The 26,243-nt window shown below is 41.5% G+C and overlaps 1 protein-coding gene across 2 annotated transcripts in view; it reads left to right on the top strand.

Annotated features, from left to right (window-relative positions):
* Positions 1-26,243, top strand: part of LOC122542640 (circularly permutated Ras protein 1-like) — a 112,579-nt gene that overhangs the window by 26,418 nt on the left and 59,918 nt on the right. For both annotated transcript variants that reach the window (XM_043680635.1, XM_043680633.1), the window contains exons 11-12: positions 3,492-3,573; positions 14,108-14,235. In XM_043680635.1, coding sequence (XP_043536570.1) covers positions 3,492-3,573; positions 14,108-14,235 — 210 coding nt within the window. The remainder of the gene's footprint in view (positions 1-3,491; positions 3,574-14,107; positions 14,236-26,243) is intronic.

The raw sequence follows: 26,243 nt of genomic DNA, 5'->3' as shown, positions 1-26,243 counted from the left end.
GTTGAGGGGTGTGTAGGTTGTTACTATATTTTACATTAGGATCAACTCTCGGCACAACATTGTGGGCCAAAGGGCCTGTTCTGTGCTGTACTTTTCTATGTTCTAAAGGCCGACATTCCAGTTGCTTTCCCAATTACCCACTGAACTTTGAAGCTTGCTTTGTGTGATTCATCGATGAAAGTGCCTAAATCCCTCCAATTTGTTGATTTTTGCAGTCTTCCTCCATTTAAATAATATTCAGCTCCACAATTCTTCATGCCCAATTGCATTACTTCGCATTTTCCCACATTATATGCCATATGCTTTGTTTATTCCCATTCAGTTAACCTATCTTCATCCCTGTGTAAAGTCTTTATGACACCTTCACCACTTTCCTTCCCATCTATTTTTGTGTCATCCACAAACTTGGCAATAGTATATTCACTTGTCACATCTGAGACATTGGGCACAAATATTTGCGATGTGTATCAATCACTGATCTCTGAGACACTGCACTAGTTTCAGGTTGCTGTCTTACGAATGCCCTTCCCCCGTCCCAAATCTGTCTTATTATTTAGCCAATCCTCTATCTAATCTATTATACTACTTGTATCTTATTAAGTAGCCTGATGTCTGGTACCTTTTCAAGTACCTTTTTCTGAAAATCCAAATATATTATTTCACTGCTTCCCTTTTATCTATCCTGGTTGTTAGCTTCTCAAAGAGCTCTACTAAGTTTATCAGGCATGATTTCCCTTTCATGAAGCCATGCTGACTCAGCTTGATCATATTGTATATTACTAAGTCATCTGCTATTATATTTTTTATAATCAACTCTAATATTTTCCTGAAAACACACATTGAGATAACTGAGCTGTGATTACCAGGTTTTAATCTCCTTTCCAGGTGTTACATCCGACATCATGAACTTTATTTTCCAAATAACCTTGTGGTTGCTTATCAAATGCCTCCTGGGAATCATCCACCAGTTCTGTTCTGAAGAAAGGTCACTTGATCTAAAACATTATTTTTGCCTTCTCTCCAAAGATCCTGCCAGACCTGTTGAGTTTTCCAGCAATTTTTGTTTTTGCTTCTGATTTTCAGAATCCATAGTTCTTTTTTTATTGTTTAGTACATCCACCAGTTACGCTATATCACAGCACATGCTACCTCTTTGAAGAACTCTTACTCGTTAGATCAAACATAACTTTGCTGTGACAAAACCATGTGGACTCATTCCCTGCATGAATACCTTTCTCTGTTGCTTTAACACTATTATTTGTTTTAACCAGAGTTGGTCTCTCGCATCCCCCCACCACACCCCCACTATTGTTTTAAAATTTACTCTGCTTCTGCACTTCTCCTTTACTTTGTTGACACACAAGGATCCCCAATAAAGACCTCCAAGCATTGACGGCCATATCTGAGACATTTGCAGGAGCCCCAAGTTGTATTTCTTGATGTCAAGCAGCAAGTTATTTCTCTTCAGGGCTTCCATCTTTTTAAAGGACATATGCTTGTTCCTAAGAGCTGCTCATGAGTCAGCAACTCAACAGTCTCAGCAGTGCCTTCAGGAGTTGAGGCCCACTGTCAGGACTGGACCTAGCATCCTCCCAAGGAGGTGAGTGGCGTACTGCTGCCAGGCCAATCTGGTTCATGAGAGCATTGGAGGAGGCAATTGTCTCAGAGTAACTATTACTGTGGCCTGCAGGGAAGCTGCCTGGATAAAGAATGTAGAACATTGGAAGAAGAGTAGGTCATGCAGCCTATCAAACCTGCTCTATCTTACAGTTAGATTGTGGGACTTGTGTGCACAGTCTCCATGTCCCTTGATGTCATCAGTCTCTAAAAATCTACTGATTCCTTCTTAAACCTGCTGAATGTCTGAGCTTCACAGCCCCCTGCAATAGAGAATTTCAAAGATTCACCACCTTTTGAGTGAAGAAATTCCTCCTCAACTCTGTCTTAAATGGCCTACCACTGATTCTGAGATTTTTTCCTCCTGCTTCTAGATTCAGGGAATTCAGGTTCTAATGCCACCCAGAAAGACATCCCATCTACAACCATTCTGTCAACACACTTTGTTAGAATTTGATAAATATCATTGAGATTACCGCTCATATTTTGGATCTGTGCTTCCTAAAGTTTCAGTCTCCTAATTTTCTCCACAAAAAAAAATCTTATCATCTCAGGGATTAGTCTAGTGAACCTCCATTGCACTGTCTCCATGGTAAGTAAATCTCTCCTTAAACAAGGGGACTAAAATTGTACACAGTGTTCCATGTGAGGGCTCACCAAGGCTTTGTACCACTGCAGTAAGACTTTGTAATTAAGGCCCATATACCACTTACCTTCCTAATTGCTTGTTGCAACTGAATGCTAACTGTTAGTGATCTGTGAACCAGGACATTGCACTTCTTGACCTCTCACCATTTTAGAAGTATTCTGCCTTTCAAAAGAGAGTAACTCCACGTATATTTACACACACACCTTTACATTATATTCCATTTTTTATGTTCCAACCCATTCACTTAGCATTCACTAGTGTGCCCGGGTTCCACTTAATGTCCCTACACATTGAAGGCTAATCCACAAGGTGGTAAAATGCCAGTCAACCTAATTGACAATATTAGTCTCTGGATAGGGGGAACCAACATCTACCTTCCATGGTAGTGGGTGACATGAGGCATTTGATCCCATGTCTTCCCCAGTCATTGTACGGGGCTCTACACCTCCCAGTCCATGCATAAGAGTGCTGACAACAGTAGCCCTCAATATGTGTGGGGTTATATTTTGGCAAGAGTAGGAGTTTTGTGGAATGGCAAAGATTCTGCACCTCAGCCAAATGGTACCAGGTCCCTGAATCCGAAGAACCCCCCCCCCCCCCCCCCCCCCCCCCCCCCCCCCCCCCCCCCCCCTCCCATTTCCAGCAAGTTGGATTTTCACTGTGGACAGGAGGAAATGAAGGAAATGGTTCATGTATGGAAAAACTCCAAACCAGGCAAGGCTGTTTGGAGAAACTTTAAACCACTATGTGTTGATTTCGAAACCACCCATTTTCACTTGAGTGAGATACTTATGCTGGATTGTGGGAGTCACAGCTTCCAAACAAGAAGATAAGAATTTATGTGAAAGGAGTAAGAGGTTGTGGGAGCAGCATCTTTGTGAGAGTCAGTGCTTGTGGAACGTGATCCCATTCAGCATTGTTGCCTGCAGAATGAAAGGATGGTGATTGGAGAAGAGAAATCAGTTTGTATTGCTGGGTGGGCAGTGCAGTGGGACACTACCTCTTTGGGCCATTTTTGATTACTGGTATCAGTGGAGAATACAATATAAGCCTCACAGGTTGTGGGCTATAGTGGTGCCTGTACTTGGGGAATCGACACAAGTGAGATGTTAATACTTGAATGGTTTCTACTTCACTGTTTTATTTTAATCTGACATGTAAAGATATTATTTTTAATCATCGTAAAAGTATAATTTGTAACTGTATACCTCTTGTGTATCTGCAGGTTGCAAGAGTGTGGTGCAACAGCATTGGGTCCAGCAGCACTGGTATCTATAGCAATGGCTTCCCAGAAACAAGGCTCCAAGGTCAGTGGAATTTGTTGATGAGATTTTTGTATGTGCAGTATATGTGGCAGGTCACAATTTAAAAACTAAAAACTAGAATCTCAATTTAGGATTGGTTACTGGACACAAACCAGAGTAGGAACAAAAGAGTAATTTTCAGGTTGACAGGAGGGGAGTAAGAGTAGAATATTTAGATCAGCAAATGATAAAAAGTTGGATGGAAAGCTAAAGATTGAAAAATGCTGCAGACACCTCCAGAAAACTGTAGGCTCTGAGTAAGAACTTTGTTATCCTCTTACAATGTGGTGAAGTGGAAAGACATTAACTTTGGAGGAAAACTGGAAAAGCAAAATCTACTTTGAATGGCGAGAGGCAGTGAAATGTTTGTGCTCGGAGGAACGTACACTTCCTAGAATCAGTCTCAGAAATTTAACATACAAGAAATCAGGAATATGATTTCGAGCAGGCAAATGCTCTGTGGATATGTGATTCAAATCCAGTATAGTAGTCAGTAGAACTTTAATTTTATTTTTAAATCTGGAATTTAAAGGTAAGGTCATAAATGGCGATTATTGATGCCGTCAGAAATGTGATATTGTCACAGGTATTGTCTGGTGTGGCGGTCCTCATGTGACTGCAGACCAGAACAATGTGGTTATTTCTTAAGTCCCTCTGAAATGACCTGGCTAGTTATTCAGTTGTATTAAACCACTATACAAAAGGAATGTACCTTGACAGACTGCTGGGTGAAGACTTGGGAAATGGGCCACCATCTTTCTTTGTGCCAGGTAGCACTTCAACCAGTAGGGAGTTTGACCCCAATTCCCACTGACACTGAAACAAAACAAACAAGTGCGGATGTTGGAGAACTGAAACGAAAAACAGAAATTGCTGGCAGCATCTGTAGGAAGAAAGCAGAGTTAATTTTTCAAGTCTGGTAACGAACATTAATTCTGCTTTCTCCCTATCGATGCTGCCAGACCTGCTAAGTTTTGCCAAAAACTTTCAGGCGGCAAGGTGGCTCAGCGGTTAGCACTGCTGCCTCACAGTGCCAGGGACCGGGTTCAATTCCAGCCTCGGGTGACTGTGTGAGTTTGCGCATTCTCCCCCCGTGTCTGTGTGAGTTTACCCCAGGTGGTCAGTCATCTTAGCTCCAGCACATCTGTGCAGGAATTCCTCAGGATAATGTCCGAAAATCTTCAGCTGTTTCATCAGTGGCCTTTCCTCTTATCATAAGGTCAGAAATAAAAGACATTGCAAGTAATTGCACAATGTTTGACACAATTCACGACCCATCAGATACTGAATAGTCCATATCCAAATGCAGCAAGACCTGGACAATATCCAGGCTTGGGCTGACAGGTGGCAAGTAACATTTGTGGCTCATTAGTATCAGGTAGTGACCATCTCCAGTAACAGACTATCATTCAGTCCCCTTCACATTCAGTGGCATTACCATCATTAAATCCCCCACTGATGTTGCCTATTGACTAGAGGCTGAACTGACTGTTATAAGAACTAGGAGCAGGAGTAGGCCATCAAGCCTACTCCACCAATCAATAAGATCATGGCTAATCTTTTCATAGACTCAGATCCACTTACCTGTGCTCTCACCGTATCCCTTAATTCGGTTATTGTTCAAAAAAGATCTACCTTAGCTTTAAAAAAGTTTATCAAAGTACCCTCAGCTACTTCACTGGGCAGGGACTTCAGTAGATTCACAACCCTCTGGGTGAAGAATTTACTTCTTAATTCAGTCCAAGTTTCACCTGCTAGTGGAAACATCCTCCCTACTTCTATCTTATCTATTTCCTTCATAATGTTATATGTTTCTATAAGATCCCCCCTCAATCTTCTGAATTCCAATGAATATAATCCCAACCTACTCAGTCTCTCCTCATAAGCCAACACCCTCAACTCCAGAATCATCCTAGTGAACCTCCTCTGCACCCCCTCCAGTGCCAGTACATCCTTTCTCAAGTAGGGAGACCAAAACTGCACACAGTACTGCAGGTATGGACTCACCAGCCCCTTGTACAGCTGCAATGTAACCAGTCTGCTTTTAAATTCATTCCCTTTAGCAATGAAGGACAAAATTCCATTTGCCTTCCTTATTACTTGTACTTGCAGACAAACCTTCTGTGATTCTTGCACAAGACACCCAGGTCCATCTGCACAGCAGCATGTTGCAACTTTGTACCATTCAAGTAATAATCCTTATTATTAATCCGACCAAAATGTATGACTTCACATTTATTAGCATTGTATTCCATCTGCCAGACCTTTGCCCACTCACCCAATTCATCTGTGCTCCTCTGCGAAGTTTCACAGTCCTCTGTACACTTTGCTCTGCCACTCATCTTAGTGTCATTTGCAAACTTTGACACCCTACATGTGGCTCCACACTCCATGTCATCAATATAAATTGTAAATAATTGTGGTCCCTATTCCGATCCCTGAGGCACACCACTAGTCACTGATTGCCAGCCAGGATAACATTCATTTATCCCCATTCTTTGCTTCCTGTTAGACAATCAATCCTCTATCTATGCTAATACTCTACACCTAACTCCATGCATCCTTATCTTACACAGCAGCCTCTTGTGCAGCACTTTGTCGAAGGCCTTTTGGCAATCTAGGTACACCACGTCCACGGGGTCCCCATTATCCACCTTGCTTGTAATGCCTTCATAGAATTCCAAAAGATTTGTTAAGTATGACTCACCCTTCATGAACCCATGATGTGCCAGCCCAATGGGACAATTTCTATCGAGATGCCTTGCTATTTCTTCCTCGATAATAGACTTAAGCATCTTCCCCACTGCAGAAGTTAAGCTAACTGGTCCGTAATTCTCCATCTTTTGTCTACCTCCCTTTTTAAACAATGGCATCTCATTTGCTGTTTTCCAATCTGCTGGGACTGCCACAGAGTACAGCGAATTTTGGAAAACTACTGCCAGTGCACCTGCTGTTTCTCCTGCCATCTCTCTTAGTACCTTGGGATGCATTCCATCAGGGCCAGGAGACTTATCAATCCTTAGCTCCATTAGCTTGCCCAGCACTAGCTCTTCAGTAATAATGATTGCTTCCAGGTCCTTACAACCTTCGTCTCCTTGTCAGCTACTGGCATGTTATTAATGTCCTCCACTGTGAAGACTGATACAAAATACCTGTTCAGTGCCTCGGCCATTTCCTCATATCCCATAACTAAATCCCCCTTCTCATCCTCTAAAGGGCCAATATTTACTGTAGCCACTCTTTTTAATTTTATCTAATTGCAGAAACTTTTGCTATCTGTCTTTATATTCAGTGCTACTTTTTCTCATGTTATAGCTTTTTCTTTGCAGCTCTTGTTACTTTCTGTTGACCTTTCCAGTTTTCCCAATCTTCTAGTTTCCTGCTGATCTTGGCCACTTTGTATGCCTTCTCTTTCAATTTGATTAGCCTCCCTTATTTCCTGAGACACCCATGGCAGGCTACCCCTTTTCTTGCAGTCCTTCCTTTTCACTGGAATATACTTTTGCTGAGCATTTTGAAGAATTGCTTTGAAAGTCCTCAACTGTCCCACCATAAAATCTTTGTTTCCTATCGACTTGAGCCAAGTCCTCCCTCATTCTGTTGTAGTCTCCCTTGTTAAAGTACAGGACCCTAGTATCGGATTTTATCACATTTTCCACCTGTATTCTAAATTCAACCATACTGTGATCGTCCCTTCCAAGAGGATCTCTAACTATGAGGTCATTAATTATTCCTGCCTCATTACACAGGACTAGATCTAGGATAGCTTGCTCCCTCATCGGTTCCATTACATACTGTTCAAGAAAACTATCACGGATACATTCAATGAACCCCTCCTCAAGGCTACCTTGACTGAGCTGGGGTTTGACCAATCTACATGTAGATTAAAATCCCCCATGATAATTGCCGTACCATTTTTCCAGGCATTAGTTATTTCTTTACTTTTTGCCTGCCCCAATAATTTGGTGGGCTATAGACTATGCCTATCAGTGACTTTTTCCTCTTAGAATTTCTAATTTCCACCCAAATGGATTCAACCTCATCCTCCATAGAACCTATGTCATCTCTCAGCACCGTTCTGATGTCATCCTTGAATATCAGAGACACATCACCTCCCTTACCTTCCTATCTGCCCTTCCCAATGGTCTGGTACCCCTAGATATTTAACTTCCGGTCATGACCACCCTGTAACCATGTCTCTGTACTGGCTACTAAATCGTTAACTCATCACCTTTGTTATGAATGCTACGAGAATTCAGGTAAAGTTCCCCTATGCTAGCTTTCTTACCCTCATGATTTCCAACATCTCTAATAATATCATCTAAGTTATCCTTCCTTTTTACTTCTTTCTGGACGTGTTTTGTCTGCTTGTTTGGGTTTGTTCCTCAAACAAAACCCAAACAAGCAGACAAAACACATTCAGAAACCCTAGCCATGCTCCCCTCCATCAAAGACATCTTGGAAATGACTTCCAGACAACCCAGACCTCTTGGCATCATGGTAGCCCATAAACCCACCAACACACTAAAACAGCAGCTAATGACCTTGAAAGACCCTATACAGACAACTAGCAAAACTAATGTCATTTACAAAATGCCTTACAAGAACTGTAACAAACGCTACATTTGGACAAACAGGTAGAAAACTAGCCACCAGGATACATGAACAGCAACTAGCCACAAACGACATGCCTGCTCTCACTAGTATCCTTACATACAGCTGAGGAAGGACACCACTTCAACTGGGACAACACATCTATCCTAGGACAAGCCAAACAGAGAGACACACAAGGATTCCTACAAGCATGGCATTCCAACCAGAACTCTATCAGCAAACACATTGACTTGGATCCTATTTACCAACCCCTGAGAAAAAGAACAGGAAATTATATCACCAACCCAAGGAAACCTAAACACACAAATAGAAAGCAGGCCACAGTGCTTTATCTGGAGGCTCACTGAAGGTGTTACCTCGTATAGTGACAAAACGTCTGAAAACGAATCTTCCAGCTCAGCGAGTAAACCTGCATCCAGAACCTTATCCTGAGTTACACATCTTCGCAAAACTCACTTACCTTTTCATATATCACTATATCCTTGTTTTCCCTTTCCCTATTCCTAGACTCACTAGTTTAATGTCCTAGTGACCACTCTATTTATCCTTTTTGCTACAACGCAGGTTCCAGATCGGTTAAGGTGAAGACCGTCCCATCGGTATAGATCACCCCGGTCCCAGTACTGATGCCAATGCCCAATGAAATGGAACCCCTCTTTCCCACACCACTCCATTAGTCACGTGTTTAATTCCCTAATTTCCGTATCCTTAAGCCAATTTGCACATGGCTCAGGCAGTAATCCGGAGATTATGACCCTCGAGGACCTATTCCTTAATTTTGTTCCTCGTGCTTGATAAATAATAAAAATCATTTGAATATTACAATGACTACCTAAGCAGATCCAAAGCTGGGAATTCTCCAATGAATATCACATCTCCTGACTTCCTAAACTTGTCCACCATCTACAAGGAACAAGTTAGGATTGTGATGAAATCCTCTCCATTTGCCTGGATGAGTGCAGCTCCAACAACACACAAGAAAACTATTCATGACAAAGCAGTCAGCTTGATTGGCACTCCATCTACTATCTCCACTCAGCATTGATGTGCTATAGCAGCAAACGTTAACAAGGTGCACTGAAAAATTTCGCCACAGCTCCTTCAGACTTTTGTTTTCAAACTTGCAACCACCTGTCACTTAGAATGACAAGCCAACAAATGCTTATGAACACCGTTGCCAGCAATTTCTCCACCACTTTTCCTTCATCGTTGCAGGCTCAGAATCCTCTCAATATAAAGGAGCAGAATTAGATCATTTACCCCATCAAGTCTGCTGATATATTTCTCAACTGTGTCTGTGCTTATCCCACATGGACTTTTCAAAGGGGCTGCTGGCCATCACCATCTCATAAATGCTATCTTCATCAGTGACTTCCACTTTGAAAACTCTCAGACTTAGGATAAGGGATCAGCCATTTAGAACTGAGATGAGGTGAGATTTCCTCACTTAAAGAATCTTAGAATGCTCAATCCCAGCTGGCCACAGATGCTCCGTCATTGGATAGGTCCAAGACAGAGATCAATAGATTTTTGGGTAAAGCTACAAACAGTCCCTTAACAAGGTTCCACTATTATAGTTCCAGATAGGGTCCCCCAAATTGTCAGTCTTCTGGGTAATGAAGAACAGGTACTTCATTATTCAACTCCCCCTCTTCAGTTGATGACAAGGTTAATCCCTTGCACAAATCAGAAATTTCTGGAGAAACATAGCAGATCTGGCAGCATCTGTGGGGAAAAAAAGAAAACCCAACATTTAGGGACCAGCAACCCTCTTCAGAACTTGGGGTGCTGATGACTGTGCTTTTTCTCCAAAAATGCTGCCAGACCTGCTGAGTTTATCCAGTAATTTATTCTTCAGTTGAAGATTTCCAGCATCCACAGATTTGGTTTTATTATCTCTCGTTATATGGCTTTCTTCTGAACCAAATTAATTTGGGGCATCATGGTCGCTCAGTGATTAGCATTGCTGCCTCACAACGCCAGGGACCTGGGTTCGATCCCAGCCTTGGATGACTGCCTGTGTGGAGTTTGCACATTCTCCCCGTGTCTGTGTGGGCTTCCTTTGGGTGCTCTGGTTTCCTCCCATAGTCCAAAGACATGCAGGTTAGGTGAACTGGCCATGCTAAATTGCCCACAGTGTTCAGGGATGTGTAGGTTAGGTGCATTAGTCAGGGGGAGGAATGTAGAATAATATGGGACTGGATGGGTTATTCTTTGGAGGGTCAGTGTAGACTTGCTGGGCCAAAGGGCCTTAAAAAAAAAGCCAATTTCGTAAGACCATAATATAAAGGAGCAGAATTAGATCATTCACCCCATCAAGTCGGCTGATATGTTTCTCAACCCATTCTCCTGTCTTCTCCCTATTCCCTTGATTCCCTTTCTTAAATTAAGAACTTATCTATATCTGTCTTAAATATACTCAATGACTTACTCTCCACTGCTCTCTGTTGCAATTGGTTCCAAAGATTCACCGTCCTCTGGCGGAAGAGATTCCTTCTCATCTTAGTTCTAAAGGGTTATCCCTTTACTCTGAGGCTGTGCCTTCGGGTCCTAGTCTCTCCTACTAATAGAAACATCTTCTCTACATCTACTCTATCGAGGCCTCTAAGTATTCTGTAAGTTTCAGTCAGAACGTGGGTTCCTCCGGGTGCTCCAGTTTCCACCCACAATCTAAAGACATGCAGGTTAGGTGAATTGGCTGTGCTAAATTACCCATTGTGTTCAGGGATGTGTAGGTTTGGTGCATTAGTCAAGGGAAATGTAAAGTATTAGGGTAGGGGATAGGGTCAGGGTGGGATACTCTTTGGAAAGTCCGTGTGGACTTGTTAAACCAACATGGCCTGTTTCCACACTACAGGGATTCAATGATTCTATGAACCCCCTCATTGTTCTAAATTCCATTGTATACAGAACCAGAATTCTCAATTGCTCCTCATATGACAAGCCATTCACCAAGGGATCATTCCCAAAATTCTCCTCTGGGCCCCCTCCAACACCAGCCAATCCTTTCTTAGATAAGAGGCCTGAAACTGCTCTCAATATTCCAAATGTGGTCTCAGTAGAGCCTTATACAGGCTCAACTGTACATCTCTGGTCTTGTATTCTTACTCTATCAAAATGAATGGTAACATTTCTTTTGTCTTCCTAACTGTCACCTAAACCTGAATGTTAATCTTAAGAGTATCCTGAACTCATCTCCTAAGTTCGTTTGTGTTTCAAATTTCTTACATCTTCTCCATTTAGAAAATAGTCAATACCTCTATTGTTCCTGCCAAAGTGCGTAACCTCACACTTTCCCACACTGTATTGCATCTGCCACTTCTTTGCCCACACCCATAGCCTATTCAAGTTCTTCTGCAGCCTCTCTGCTTCCTCAACACTACCTGTGCTTCCACCTATCTTTGTATCACCTGTAAAATTATCAACAATACCCTCAGTTCCTTCATCCAGATTGTTATAGTTGTCCAAACACAGTTCCCTGTGGAACTCCACTAGTCACCAGCTGCCATTCTGAAAAAGACACCTTGATCCCCATTCTCTGCCTTCTGCCAATCAGCCAATCCTCTATTCATACCAGTACCTTGTCCCTAACACATGGGCTGTCATCTTATTTCGCAGCCTCCTAAGCAGCATCTTGTTGAAGGCCTTCTGAAAACCCAAATGGATCACTTCCATAAAATCATAAGGCGTGGGAGCAGAACATCCAGGTTGAGTCCGTGATTAAGAAAGCGAATGCAATGTTGTCATTTATCTCAAGAGGGTTGGAATATAAAAGCACCGTTGTGCTACTGAGACTTTATAAAGCTCTGGTTAGGCTCCATTTGGAGTACTGTGTCCAGTTTTGGTCCCCACACCTCAGGAAGGACATACTGGCACTGGAGCATGTTTCAGAACAGAAATTCGGAGACATTTCTTCAGCCAGAGAGTGGTGGGCCTGTGGAATTCATTGCCGCAGAGTGCAGTGGAGGCTGGGACACTAAATGTCTTCAAGGCAGAGATTGATAAATTCTTGATGTCACAAGGAATTAAGGGCCAAGGGGAGAATGCGGGTAAGTGGAATTGAAATGCCCATCAGCCATGATTGAATGGCGGAGTGGACTCGATGGGCCGAATGGCCTTCCTTCCGCTCCTATGTCTTATGGTCTTAAATGAGGCCATTCGGCTCTTTGAATCTGCTCAGCCATTCAATCATGGCTGATAGGTTTCTCAACCCCATTCTCCCGCTTTCTCCCCATAATCTTTGATCCCCTTAACAAGCAAGAAGCTATCTGTCTCTGTCTTAAATGTAGACAATGATCTGGCCTCCACAGTCTTCTGTGGGGATGAATTCCATAGATTCACCACTGTCTGGCTGAAGGAGTTTCACCTGATCTCCGTACTAAGAGCCTTCCTTTTACTCTAAGGCTTTGCCCTCGGGTCCTAGTCTCTCCTAATGAAACATCTTTCCAATGTTCACTCTATCCAGGCCTTTCACTATTCTGTACGTTTTAATTAAATCCACCCTCATCCTTCTAAACTCCATTGAGCATAGACCCTGATTCCACATGTTAAGCCTGGGATCATTCCCATGAACCTCCTCTGGACCCGTTCTCTTCCACTAACACTGTGTTGTCTAACTTGCTCATTACCTCTTCAGAAGGTTCTAACAGATTTGTCAATCATGACCTCCCCTTGAAGAAGCTGTGCTGACTCAATTCTATTTTACCATGCACTCCAAGTACTCTGCAATCTCCTCCTTAATAATGGACTTTCAATTGTACTAACAACCGAGATCAGGCTAACTGGCCTTTTGTTTCTTACTTTCCTCCCTCCCTTCTTAAACAGAGGGGTTACATAACAATTTTCCAATCCTCTGGGACCCTGTCTGACTCTAGTGATTCCTGAAAGATCACCAATACCTCCACCAAAATCTCCTCTGTAATCTTTTCAGAACACTGGGTTATAGTCATCTGGTCCAGTGATTTATCCCCCTTTAGGTCTTTCAGCTTCCCCAACATCACTTCCTTATTAATGTCACCGTACTGCCACCTGACTCTCTTGAAGTTCTGCAATGCTACAAGTGTATTCCACTGTGAAGACTGATGCAAGTATACAGTTCCTCTGCTATTTGTTTCCCATTGCTACTTCTCCAGCCTCATCTTCCTATGGCCCAATGTCCACTGTTGCCTCTATCTTACCTTCTTTGTATCTAACAGTTTCAACAGTGGGCAGTTACTTGAGAGTTAACTTGTACTGAGTAGATAGGAAATGGTGTCTCCTGGCTCCATATACTTGAGATTCTCAGTTGACTCTGCAAGCTTTGGAAAGGTCAGCATTGGTTGGTTCTAAATGCTGGAGATCAAAAGCCTCTTCCAAGAATGCCGACCTTGAAGAAGTTCTCTTCTCACATTACTTATGAAGAGCTTATGTCCGAAACATCGAGTCATCTAATCCTCTGATGCTGCTTGACTGGCTGTGCTTTTCCAGCACCACACTTTCTGACTTGGGTCTAAATGACACAAGTGGTTATCAATTCATCCCTGGATGATACTAATCAAGAGCAATAAATTCTGGAGAACATCATTCTGCTGCAGCCATTAGTAACGTGATGTTGTACGTAATGATTTAGATTTTTGAAACATCTGAACTTCATTTTTTTAACCAAGTAAATAATTGCTGATTGTAGGGAGAATTGTGAAAGAGCCTTCTGTTTTTACCAGTGTCACTTTCACCAGAACAACATTGTAGTCAGGTACAGTTGCACGAGTCTCAATACCTGTGTCTTTTTTGTGGGGACAGATGAGGAAAGTTATGTGGGAGATGTTCTGTTACTGTGAAGATGATGTAGACTTTTCCTGATTTTTTTTCATGTAGTATTAACTGCTAATTTTAGCAGTAATTTACAGAGAATTCAATGATTTTCAATACTTTTGTTTTTTTACAGGTTATAATCTGTACGGATGGTCGAGCTAACACCATCTTGGGAAATCTGGAGGACATCAAAGATGATAAGATTTATCAATCCTCGAAGCTTTTCTACAGTCACCTTGCTGAATATGCAATGATGCAGGGGTAAATACCATTTGTGTACAATGGATCCTACTGCAGTTATGGGGTTACCAGTTACATTGCAGTTATGGGGTTACCAGTTACACTGTGCTAATCTGTGTTACAGTCTTCACCTCTGCAGGAGTCATCCTCAAGTTGGTAAACATTGATTACTGGGCTGCTGCAAGGATCTGTGTGTGGGATCCAGCTGTTCATGATCTCTATCAATGATTTAGATGCAGAGGCCAAATGTAATATTTCCAAGTTTGTTAATAACAAAAAGTTAGGATGGAATGCAAGTTCTGAAAGTGATGCAAAGAGGCTTCACCATTTATGTGAGTGGGAAAAGACATAGCAGCTGGAATATAATTTAATAAATAACATGGTTACGTGTGAGGTGATGCAGTTCGTAAGGAGAATCCAAGGTGCAGTGTATTTCTGATATGTTGAGTGTGATTTTCCAACATTCTGTGAGAATGTAACCTTCAGCGTACACTCCATTCTAAAACTGCTCATTATGGCATTCAATTGTAATGTTCAATTCTGCCCAGCAATAGGGGAGGGGCTTTTGATAGGTCACTCAGGTCAAGTTAGGAGTTACGGAAGAGGAATTCAAACGCAGTCGGTGAAGATGTAAAAGAGGGATCACAGTAGCTTCCATGTTAAAGTTAGCTTTGCTGCTGTGCGGGTACCTAACCTACACTGATTCTATGTTAAAGACTCGCAATGGGGTTGAGAGCAGTTTGAATCCTTTGTGTTGTTAGAAGTCAGGAGAAGTTCTAGGAATTAATAGACTGCTAACTGGATGAGTAAGGACTCAAAGGAAGTTATGAGCAGAAATACTTCAGTGCAGCGAGAAGTATGGAGGAGGTCAAAAAAAACCTGCAAACTGTTTGTTTGATGCAGCTAAGCAAGATTAGACTATGGGAGAATAATCCGAGGGGCATGACTACCTTGGCGAATCTAGCTGGCTGTGAAGAGCTGAGGTTATATCTGTGAGTGAGATAGTTCAGGGTAGGATAGACCCAGCAAAGGAAGGTGATCAACCAGAACAGGAATAATTGTTGAGGCAGTCCATGATGAAGTGGTTCTTTTGAGGGATACCAGACTGACAAAAGTGAAAAATATTAATCCATTATAAAGCTTACTGCAATTTGATATCATTAATGTTTGGGGGGATTTTTCTGAGAAATCTGTGGGATTTATCTTGATCACCTTTGCTATCTGTTGTTCATCATGAGGTGTTCTGTGATGGTCCATTGTCTGTATTTATCATATTAATTTTGCTATTAAGAGGACTGATTACTGTCCTAACATTGTATATTGGCATTTATTATTGTTTGTTCCAAACCATAGGTTACAAAGCAGAAAGAGGCTATTCAGTTCATCAATTAAGGCATTAGATAATTATTTGGTTAGGAATAGTATAAAATGATATGGGGAAAAGGCAGAAGATTATTTTGTGCCAGTGATACTCCTTTGATGAGCCAGTGCAGATACAATGGGCCGAATGGCCTCCCTCTGTGCAGTAAAAATTCTGTGATTCTGTATGTTGCTATAGTTAAGTTAATTAGTTAGTTTTGCACTCCACAGCCATAACTTTGACTTACTGTGCACACATCAAAGACACGATTGTTAGCCTGATTTCCTGAGTGATCTTATCAATTTGTCCCAATAACAAAGGATAAAGAATTAAAGTGCTTGGACTAAGGAAAAGGTAAGGGAGGGAGGCAGGTCATACCTGTGGCTATCCCCATCTCAAACAGATATGTTTTTGTGGAAAATTTAAGGGTTGATGGACTCTTGAAAATGTAGCACAGACAGCCAAGTTTCTGGTAGAGACTTGTTCTAATGTAATGAGGGGTGCGTCGGGTTCCAAGCAGTTGATTGTGATAGGGGACTCTCTAGTCAGAGGCACAGACAGGTATTTATGCGGCTGACACCAAGACATAAGACTGGTGTGTTGCCTCCCTGGTGCCAGGATCAAGAATATCTCAGAGTGCATAATATTCTCAAAGGGTAGAGAGAGACCAACAGGAAGTCGTTGTACAATTAGAACTAACGACACAGGGAAGTCATGATATAGAGGTGCTGGTGTTGGACTGTGGTGGACAAAGTTAAAAGCACAGAACACCAAATTATAGTACAGCATGTTTATTTGAGAATACAAGCTTTCATCAGGTAGCTAGTGGGGCAGGATCATAAGATACAAAATTTATAAGTTAAAAAGAACAAAGTGTAATGTAACTGATGTGATGTATTAGATTGCTGTTAAGTTTGTAATCATTTAGAATGGGGAATGAGGTTTTGATTGATTAATATGTAAATCCCAGAATTTACTGTCCTGAGATAACTAAAGGTTTCATCAGTATATAAAATTTTAAAAAGTGAAAAACCGTAATGATCACCTCAGGAGACAGACACTTGATAACCATTGATAGGATAGACTTCGTTGTCCAGTACTTCCCGGAAGCCATGTTCTTTGCAGCCTGCAACACATTATCAATGAGGATGAGCATCTCACCAAGATCTTCCCTATACCTCCACTACTCACCTTTAAACAACCACCAAACCTTAAACAGACCATTGTTCCAGCCTTCAGGACAACATTGAGCACAACACTGTATAACCCTGTCATGACAACCACTGCAGGATGTTTCAGAGTGTTGACATGGATGTTCCCATTATGTGTGGGGTGACCACACACCACGTGTGCAGCAAATACTCATGTGACTCGGCCAACATTGTCTGTCTCATATGCTGCATGCAAGGATGCCCCAAGACATGGTACATTGGTGAGACCAAGCAGACGCTACAACAACGGATGAATTGACACTGCACAACAATCGCCAGACAGGGATGTTCCCTCCCAGTTGCGGAACATGTCATATTACAGATGACAGCACTACACTGTTTTCTCTCTCTCTGTCTGTCTGTCACTCTTGCTGTCACTCACTCTCTCTTTCCCTCTCTCTCTCATGCTTTCTCTCTCTGTCTCACTCACTCTCTCTCTCTCTCTCACACACGCACATATAAGTCTATGCAGTGAATTTACATTTGAAATTTGTATTTGCCGAAACATTCTATTTTGTAGGCAATCAGTCAATGTGACATTTCATAAATTCCTACTTTGGAAATAAAGCCAGTCTGAGTCCAGGTTGGGGCACAGACTCTAACCTCACATTTTTTTAATGTATTGTCTAAGGTGAGATGCCACTTTTTTTAATATACTGATAAAACCTTAAGTTATCTTGGGGCAGTGATTTGAAAGAAGTTTTGGGATTTAAATATTAATCAAAACCATCTAAGTGATTATAGACTAAAAAGCCATCTGGGTTTGTCTACTGGATCACATCAGTAGTATGGCACTTTAATCTTTTGCTGTAAATTCTGTGTCCTATGTATCCTACCTCACTAGCTACCTGACGAAGGAGTAGCACTCCGAAAGCTTGTACTTTCAAATAAACCTGTTGGACTACGACCTGGTGCCATGTGATTTGTAACTTTGATGCAGGGAAGAGAAGAGGATGATATTCTGACGAGAGAATACAGGAAGTTAGGCAGGAGTTTAAAAAGGTCTTTGAGGGTAGTAATATCTGGATTACTGTCAGTGCAACGAGTTAGTGAGGGTAGAAATAGGAGGATAGAGCAGATGAATGCATGGCTGAGGAGCTGGTGCAGGGAGAAGAGTTCACATTTTTAGATCACTGGAATCTTTTTTGGGGTAGAAGTGACCTGTATTAGAAGGACGGATTGCACCTGAATTGCAAAGGGATTAATATACTGGCGGGGAAATTTGCTAGGGCTGGTCAGGGGAATTTAAACTAATAAGGAGGAGGTGAGACTTGGGGAGATAGTGAGGCTGATACATTTGGGAAAAGGAGCAAGTCAAACAGTCAGGGTAGGAGGAATAAAGTAGAGAATGAAGTAGGACTGATAAATTACTCTGCATTTATTTCAATGCAAGGGGCATAACAGGTAAGGCAGATGAACTCAGGACCTGGTTGGGATCTTCGAGGAAGGGCCTGTGCCCGAAACGTCGAATCTCCTGTTCCCTGGATGCTGCCTGACCTGCTGTGCTGTTTCAGCAATAAAGTTTCAACCTGGTTGGGAACATTGGACTGAGATATCACAGCAATTCTAGAGTTATGGCTCAGGTATGGACAGCACAGGCAGCTTAGTGTTCCAGGGTATAGATGCTATAGGAAGGATAGAAAAGGGGACAAGAGAGGAGGGGGAATGTTGTTTTGGATTAGGGATAACATTATGGCTGTACTTGGGGAGGATATTCCTGGGAATATGTCAGGGAAGATATTTGGGTGAAACTGAGAAATAAGAAAGAGATAATCACGTTTTTGGGATTTTACTATAGAACCCCTCCAATAGTCATCAAGAAATTGAGAAACAAGTTTGTAAGGAGATTTCAGTTATTTGTATGAATATTGGATTGCTATGGTAGGGGATTTTAACTTTGGTAGTCCCAGTCTATACTTGCAATGTAAGGGCTTGGATGGAGAGGAATTGTTAAGGGTGTTCAGTCCTGATGAAGGGTCATGCCTGAAATGTTGACTCTCCTGTCCCTCAGATGCTGTCTGACCTTTTGTGCTTTTTCAAGCACCGCACCTTATTGACTCTAAGTGCGTGCAGGAATTTTTTCTGATTCAGTATGTGGATGGATCTACTAGAGAAGGTGCAAAACTTGACCTAGTCTTGGGAAATAAGGCAGGGCAGCTGATTGAAGTATCAGTGGGGCAGCAATTTAGGACCACCGACCATTATTCTATTAGTTTTAAAATAGTAATGGTAAAGGATAGACCAGATCTAAAAGTTAGAGTTCTCAGTTGGAGGAAGTCCAATTTTGATGGTATTGGGCAAGAACTTTCAAAAACTGTTTGTGGGCAGATGTTTGCAAGTAAAGGAACAGCTGGAAAATTGGAAGCCTTCAAAAATGAGATAACAAGTGTCCAGTATGTTATTGTTAGGGTGAAGGGCAAGGCTGGTAGGTACAGGGAGTGCTGGATGACTAAAGAAATTGAGGGTTTGGTCAAGAAAAAGAAGGAAGCATATGTCAGGTGTAGACAGCAGAGATAGAGTGAATCCTTAGAAGAGTATAAACGTAGTAGGAATATTCTTAAGATGGAAATCAGGAGGGTAAAGAGGGGACATGAGGTGGTTTTGGCAAATAGGTTAAGGAGAATCCAAAGGGATTCTGCAAATACATTAAGGACAAAAGAGTAACTAGGGAGAGAAAAGGGACCCTTAAAGATCAACAAGACCACCAGTGTGTGGAACCACAGGAGATGGGCGATGTTAGAAACGAAAATCGCTTCTCAATAATCGCTCTAGACAAATTCAGGAAAACAAAGTTTTATTAGCAAGTCTGCAGAGTTGGGCACTCTTCTGAGAAAAAGCGCGCTGAGGCTTACAAAGTCTCCCATTATATACAGTACAAGTCCCCATCCTCCTTGGCTCTAACAAGCCATGAGGTTCACATTCTTAAAAACATCATTATTCTTCGATTTGTACCCTTATCACCAAAGTCTGCAACAAATGTCTTCAGAGTCTCTAAAGTTGTTGTTTTTCTCACCCTGTAGTCTTATCAGTCAAAGACTTATTCTTCTCTGTCTGTGCTAGCAGTCTTATCAGTCAAGGACTCATCCTTCCCTGCTGTGTTAATAGCTTCATCAATCAAGAGACTGCTTGTTTTTACTATCGCTCACAAATTGTCAGCATTCTGCACAATTTAAACTATTCTACTTTTGAGTATATAAAATGGTTGTTAGAAAAGAAACAAAAGTTTTGTCTTTTATTATAGATCAGTCTGTGGTCCAGGCACATCTTAAAGTTTAAACCGAAATTACCTCTCACAGGCGAGATACTAAATGAATATTTTGCATCAGTGTTACATTAGAGAAAAATATAGAAGATATGGAACATTGGGAAATAAATAGTGACGTCTTGAAAAATGTCCATGTTATGGAGGAGAAGGTGCTGGACAGCTTAAAGTGCATAAACCTGACCAAGTTGACCCTAAAACTCTGGGAAGCTAAGGAAGTGATTGTTGGACCCCTTGCTGAGATGTTTGTATCATTGATAGTCACAAGTGAGATGTCAGAAGAGAGGAGCTTGGCTAACATGGTGCCACTATTTAAGAAATGGTGGTAAGGAAAGTCAGGGATCTACAGATTGGTGAGCCTGACCATTGATGGTGAGCAAGTTGTTAGAGGGAATTCTGAGGTGTGACGATGCTGTCAGTTTAAAAAGGTGATTTTGACCTTCATTTTTTTTTTAAAGAGAGGTCGTAAGAGACAGACAGAATTGTCTGGAATGACCCTATTTTGACAATTGCAGGGGAGTGGCCAGTTCTCCCAGTTCAGGTTTTTTCTAGTTTGGTTTTGGTTTAGCTGCTTCAGCAGATGATCCCTGGCTGACTTTTCTTTCTGAAACCTCCCCTGCATCTAAGAACCTGTGTTTGAATTTGCCTTTTGCCAAAGGGTGTATTTATGAGATGATATGGGAATTTTAACAGCTCCTTAGATATGTTCCTATGATGGAGGAGCAGGAAAATTGACTTTTCGGGCAGGAGCCCTTCATCAGGAATGATGAAAGGCCCCTGCCGGAAACATCGATTTTCTTGGGGCTCGGATGCCGCCTGACCTGTTGTTTTTCCAGTACCACCTCTAATCTTGACTCTAATCTCTAGCATCTGCAGTCCTCACTTTCTCCTATGTCGAGTCAGTTTAGTTTCCAATTGTTGAGATATTCTAAATTCCATTTTCTTTTGTTCGTATTTCAACTGTAGTGTTTAAATAAATTCTATATTGTTTAAAACCAAGTGGTTTGACCAGCGAGCATCAGACCCGGAATATTCACTTCATATCTGCCTTTAAAATAAGAAAAGGTTGGGAACATGCTATCTTAAAGTATTGGGGCGGGGGGGGGGGGGGGGCGCTGTCTGGACTGGTCTATAACAGAGGGATAGATTTACATGCAATTGGAAAAGCAAAGACTAATTAAGGGTAGTCAAAATGGCTTTGTACATGAAAAACCATGTCTCACTAACTTACAGTTGAGTTTTTTGAAAAAGTAACGAAGAGAATTGATGACGGCAGAATGGTGAACATGATCTATATGGACTTCAGTAAGGCATTCAACAATGTCCTTCACAGAAAATGGGTTAGGTTAGGTCACATGGAATACAGGAAGAACCAGCCATTTGGATGCATACCTGTCTCCCAAGATAGAAGACAAAGGGTGATGTTCAAGCATTGATTTTTGGTCTTGAAGTCTGTGACCAGTGGTGTGTCACATGGGTTGGTGCTGGGTCTCCTGCTTTTCATTATTTATATAAATGATTTGGATGTGAACACAGGAGGTATGGTTAGTAACTTTGCAGATGCCACAAAATTGGAGGTGTAGTGGACAGCGAAGAAGATTACCTCGGATTACAACGGGATCTTGATCAGATGGGCAAATGGGCTGAGAAGTGGCCAGATGGAGTTTAATTTAGATAAATGCAAGGTGCTGTATTTTGGGAAGGTTCATAGTTCCTTGAAAGTGGAGTCGTAGGTAGATAGGATAGTGAAGAAGACTTTTGGTATGCTTTCCTTTATTCATCATAGTATTGAGTATAGGAGTTGGGAGGTCACGTTGCAGCTGTACAGGACATTGATTAAGCATTTTTGGAATATTGCGTGCAATTCTGGTCTCCTTCCTATTGGAAAGATGTTGTGAAACTTGAAAGAGTTCAGAAAAGATTTTAGTTCCTTGAAAGTGGAGTCGTAGGTAGATAGGATAGTGAAGAAGACTTTTGGTATGCTTTCCTTTATTCATCATAGTATTGGAATATTGCGTGCAATTCTGGTCTCCTTCCTATTGGAAAGATGTTGTGAAACTTGAAAGAGTTCAGAAAAGATTTACAAGGATGTTGCCAGGGTTGGAGGATTTGAGCTATAGGGAGAGGTTGAATAGGCTAGAGCTGTTTTTCCCTGGAGCATCGGAGGCTGAGGGGTGACGTTATAGAGGTTTATAAAATCGTGAGGGGGATGGGTAGGATAAATAGACAAAGGCTTTTCCCTGGGATGGGGGAGTCCAGAACTAGAGGGCATCAGTTTCGGGTGGGAGGGGAAAGATATAAAAGAGACCTAAGAGACCTACCAAGCACATTCTCTCTCTTTCCTTTATTCTGTCTCTTCGTTGTTTGAGGTCCAGCCCACAATGGCAACATTGTCAGTGAACTTGTAGATGGAGTTAGGACAGAATTTGGCCACATAGTCTTAAGTGTACAGGGATTAAAGTAGGGTCTGAGTGTGCATCCTTGAGGGGTGCCAGTGTTGAGGATTATCTGTGGAGGAGGTGCTGTTGTCTGTTGTCATTGATTGCAGTCTTCGGGTCAGGAAGTGGAGGATCCAATTGCGGAGAGTGAACCATGGACATAGATCTCCAAGTTTTGAGGTTAGTTTACTTGGAATTATGGTATTGAAGGTGAAGCTGTTGTGCTTCATAAATGATTGGGAAATTCAAATATATGGAGTATATCATCTTCAAACTATCCCCAGTAAAATCGAAAAGCTGAGGCCACAGTGAAAATCATCAAATGGATCTTTAAAGATATTAAGCAAAGCGAGCACATACTCATACAAAGTACTCTTGTGAGGGAGTAATGCACTTGCTAAAGATATGGAATGTAGCCCAGCCTAATTATTCTTTAGTTATGATCACTCCTCAAACTAATGCCAGAAGTAGTATGAGGTGGGAGTGATTGAATCAAGGCAAAGCGACAATTTCATTTTGATGCAACTGCTGAGTCATTGCCAGAACTGAGCATTAAAGAGCCAGTCTGCAAGCTAAAGTTCAATGTTGTCAACAAGACTGGGGCTGCATGGCAATATTGGGACCTGTGTGGAGCAGCCAGCACCTGAATCGCATGAAAGGAATGTAAATAACTAGATTTTTGGTTACAACTGTAACATACATGTAGCACTAGGGGAGCTGTTGCTTCACTGCATTTACTGAGCCTCATTCCCGATGAAGGGCTTTTGTTCGAAGCGTCGATTCTCCTGCTCCTCAGATGCTGCCTGACCTGCTGTGCTTTTCCAGCACCACACTTTCAACTCTGTTGCTTCACTGCAGTCAGTGGATTGGGATGAAATGATTTTGCCTCCCACACAATGAACATTCATCCCACAGGTTCACTGTTTTCCAGCGATGTAAATGAATCAATAAATAGCAATCCCTAAAAAACAACAATCCCCAGTGAAGAAACATTAGGCTAGGAGTGAGTTGATACCTGAGGAATGGCCAACGAGATCTGACCCATATAAAGACTTTGTAAACAATGCATGTGCAGAGACTAATGAAAGTGGGACTGACTAGAGTTAACATGTTTTTGCTAATGAATGGTCATTCTCTTTGTGACCATGCATATTGCATAACTTGTAGTTGCAAATGATAGTGCATGCAATTCTTTTTAAGAAAAGGGGAATGTTTGCAGAAATGCAATTAGATTTAGAGTATTGATTGATTTGCCATAATTATGTGACCTCAATTTCTCCCATAAGTGCAAATGGGTGTAATTTGTGGTAATCATTACATATGTGACTTGAAGCAGTGGAGTAGCGTGGGAAAATAAAGCTAAGGAAGCTGATGAGACATGATCTGCTTTAATGTCCCTATAGTCCTGTCTTTGAGGTAGGAAGAGGGATGAGGTTTGCTGCTAGTATTACAATACAGCATTGTTTCTGGCCCAGGTTTTAGCAGCAAGATTCAAAATAGAGGTAGAGCGAAGTTTGAATTATCTCTGGAAATGATGCCAGAGTAGAAAAGTAATAGACTAGGTTCTTCTGTTTTGCTACCCCACCCCAAAATAGAAAGGTGAAATACTCTTGGACAGTCAGGAAACTTATGAAATAGCTTCTGCAGATTATACCTAGACATTGCTTTGTCCGGTAGCTGCCATAATATGATCAAGATCAGTGTTTGAAAGAGCTGTTAAGAATCTGGATTTAGAGAGACTGACTTTGAAGTGAATCGCTAAGGCCAATTCAGTGGGACTGAGGCTGTCCCAGTAAACAGCATCATAACAACACATCAGTGAGAGGTCTACAAAGAAAGTACAGAACCAGTTTTTACACACACAAAAGATAAGAACACTACTTGTCAAAATGTGGGTAGTAAGCAGAAATGTGAATCCATTGAATGTTTTTAAGTCATACCAGTTTCAATGTTAACTCTGTTTCTCTCTCCACAGATACTTCTAGACTTGCTGAGTTTCTCCAGCATTCTGGGTTTGAAACATTACTAAGATTTTGTTAGTAAAAATCTAGGAATGAAGAGCAAACAGCAAAAGGATGAGGTCAGAATGCCAGACCTCCCAAGAAACCTAGTAATGAATCAAGGACATAAACTCAAGAAAATTACTATGTTCAGAATACTGCACCAGGTTATAGCCCAACAGGTTTATTTGAAAGTAATAGTAATGAAGATAATGAATGATCATCAAGTCTCAGTGAGAATATCCCAGGACAGGTCGAATTTTTGTAAATGGTTTAAAAGAATAATATTTTCCGATGGTGTTACTAAAATCTTTGAAACTTTTCTGATTTGAGAACTGTTCCATTAGAATGGAAGATTGTGCATGTCATGTCATGCTTTAAGAAAGATGACATAGGAATATGGAAATGAAGAGCAGGAGTCGACTATCTGATCCTTCAGGCCTGCTCGCCATTCAGCATGATCATGCTGATCTTCTATTCAATGCTGTATTCTGAATTTCTCTCCTTATCCCTTGATGCTTTTAATATCTAAAAAAAATCAATCTCATTTGTAAATATAGTCATTAACCCAGCCCCCACAGACTACTGTGGTCATGAATTCCACAGGTTGACTACCCTGTGAAGAAATATTTCTTCATCTTAGTCCTAAAGGGTTTTCCCCATCTCCTGAGATTGTGACCATTGGTTCTCGACTCCCTGACCAGTGAAAGCATCCTCCTTGCAGCTCGTCTATTTCGGTCCTGTTAGAGTTTAATACTTTCAATCAGGTATCCTTTTGTCCTTCTAAACTCTTGTGAATACAGATTCAAGCAAGCCAATCTCTCCTCATACGACAGTCTTGCCAACCTTAGCATCAGTCTAGTGAACCTTTGCTGCCCTCCCTCTTTAACCTTTCTGAAGTAAAGAGGCTAAAACTGCACACAATGCTCCAGGTATGATCTTGCCAAGGTACTGTGTAAGTGCAGTAATCCATCCAATTAGCAGAAAACGAGGAAATTTATAGACCAGTCATGCAATCAGAAAGGTTATTGGAATGCTGACATTTGTGTCTAGAGGAATAGTCATGCATGAGTTGTAGAAAATTCTGCTTGGACCGTACCTGCAGTACTGAGAGCTGGTCTTAGTAAGGAACCAAACCTTAGGATGGAAATATTGCTTGGAAGGAGTGCAGCATAAATTTACAAACATAAACATAGAAAATAGCAGGAGTAGCCATTTGGTCCTTTGAGTCTTCCATTCATTCTGTTTATCCAACTCATTAGCCTATTCCTGCATTTTCCCCATATCCTTTGATCTCTTTCCAAGTGCTGTATCTAACTTCTTGAGATCATAGTGTTTTAGCCTTAACTGCTTTCTGTGACAGAGAATTCCACAGGCTCTCCACTCTCTGGATGAAGAAGTCACTCCTTATCTCAGTCCTAAATGGTTTACCCCTCATCATTGGACTGTGATCCCTGTTCTGGAATCCTCTGCCATCAGGAGCATGATGCTTGGATTACTGGAATGATGCTGGGTTTCTTAGGTTAAATTATGAAGAGAGATTGTTTAAACTAGGTCTTTATTCCTGGAATTTGGAAGATTAGGGGATTGTTTGATCAAAGCTTCCAAAGTATTAAGATGGATACATAAAGAGAAATTATTATACAGGTTGGACAACTCTAGGCCAAGTGGCATAGACTAAACATTACAGCAAAGCCTTTCGGGGGAAGTCTTTTCACACGCAATGAATGGTACAAGTTTAAAAATTGTCAAATGGCA

Source organism: Chiloscyllium plagiosum, chromosome 40 (assembly GCF_004010195.1).
Source record: "Chiloscyllium plagiosum isolate BGI_BamShark_2017 chromosome 40, ASM401019v2, whole genome shotgun sequence".
In the NCBI taxonomy this organism is placed as follows: Eukaryota; Metazoa; Chordata; class Chondrichthyes; order Orectolobiformes; family Hemiscylliidae; genus Chiloscyllium; species Chiloscyllium plagiosum.
This window is presented reverse-complemented; position numbering and strand designations above follow the sequence as displayed.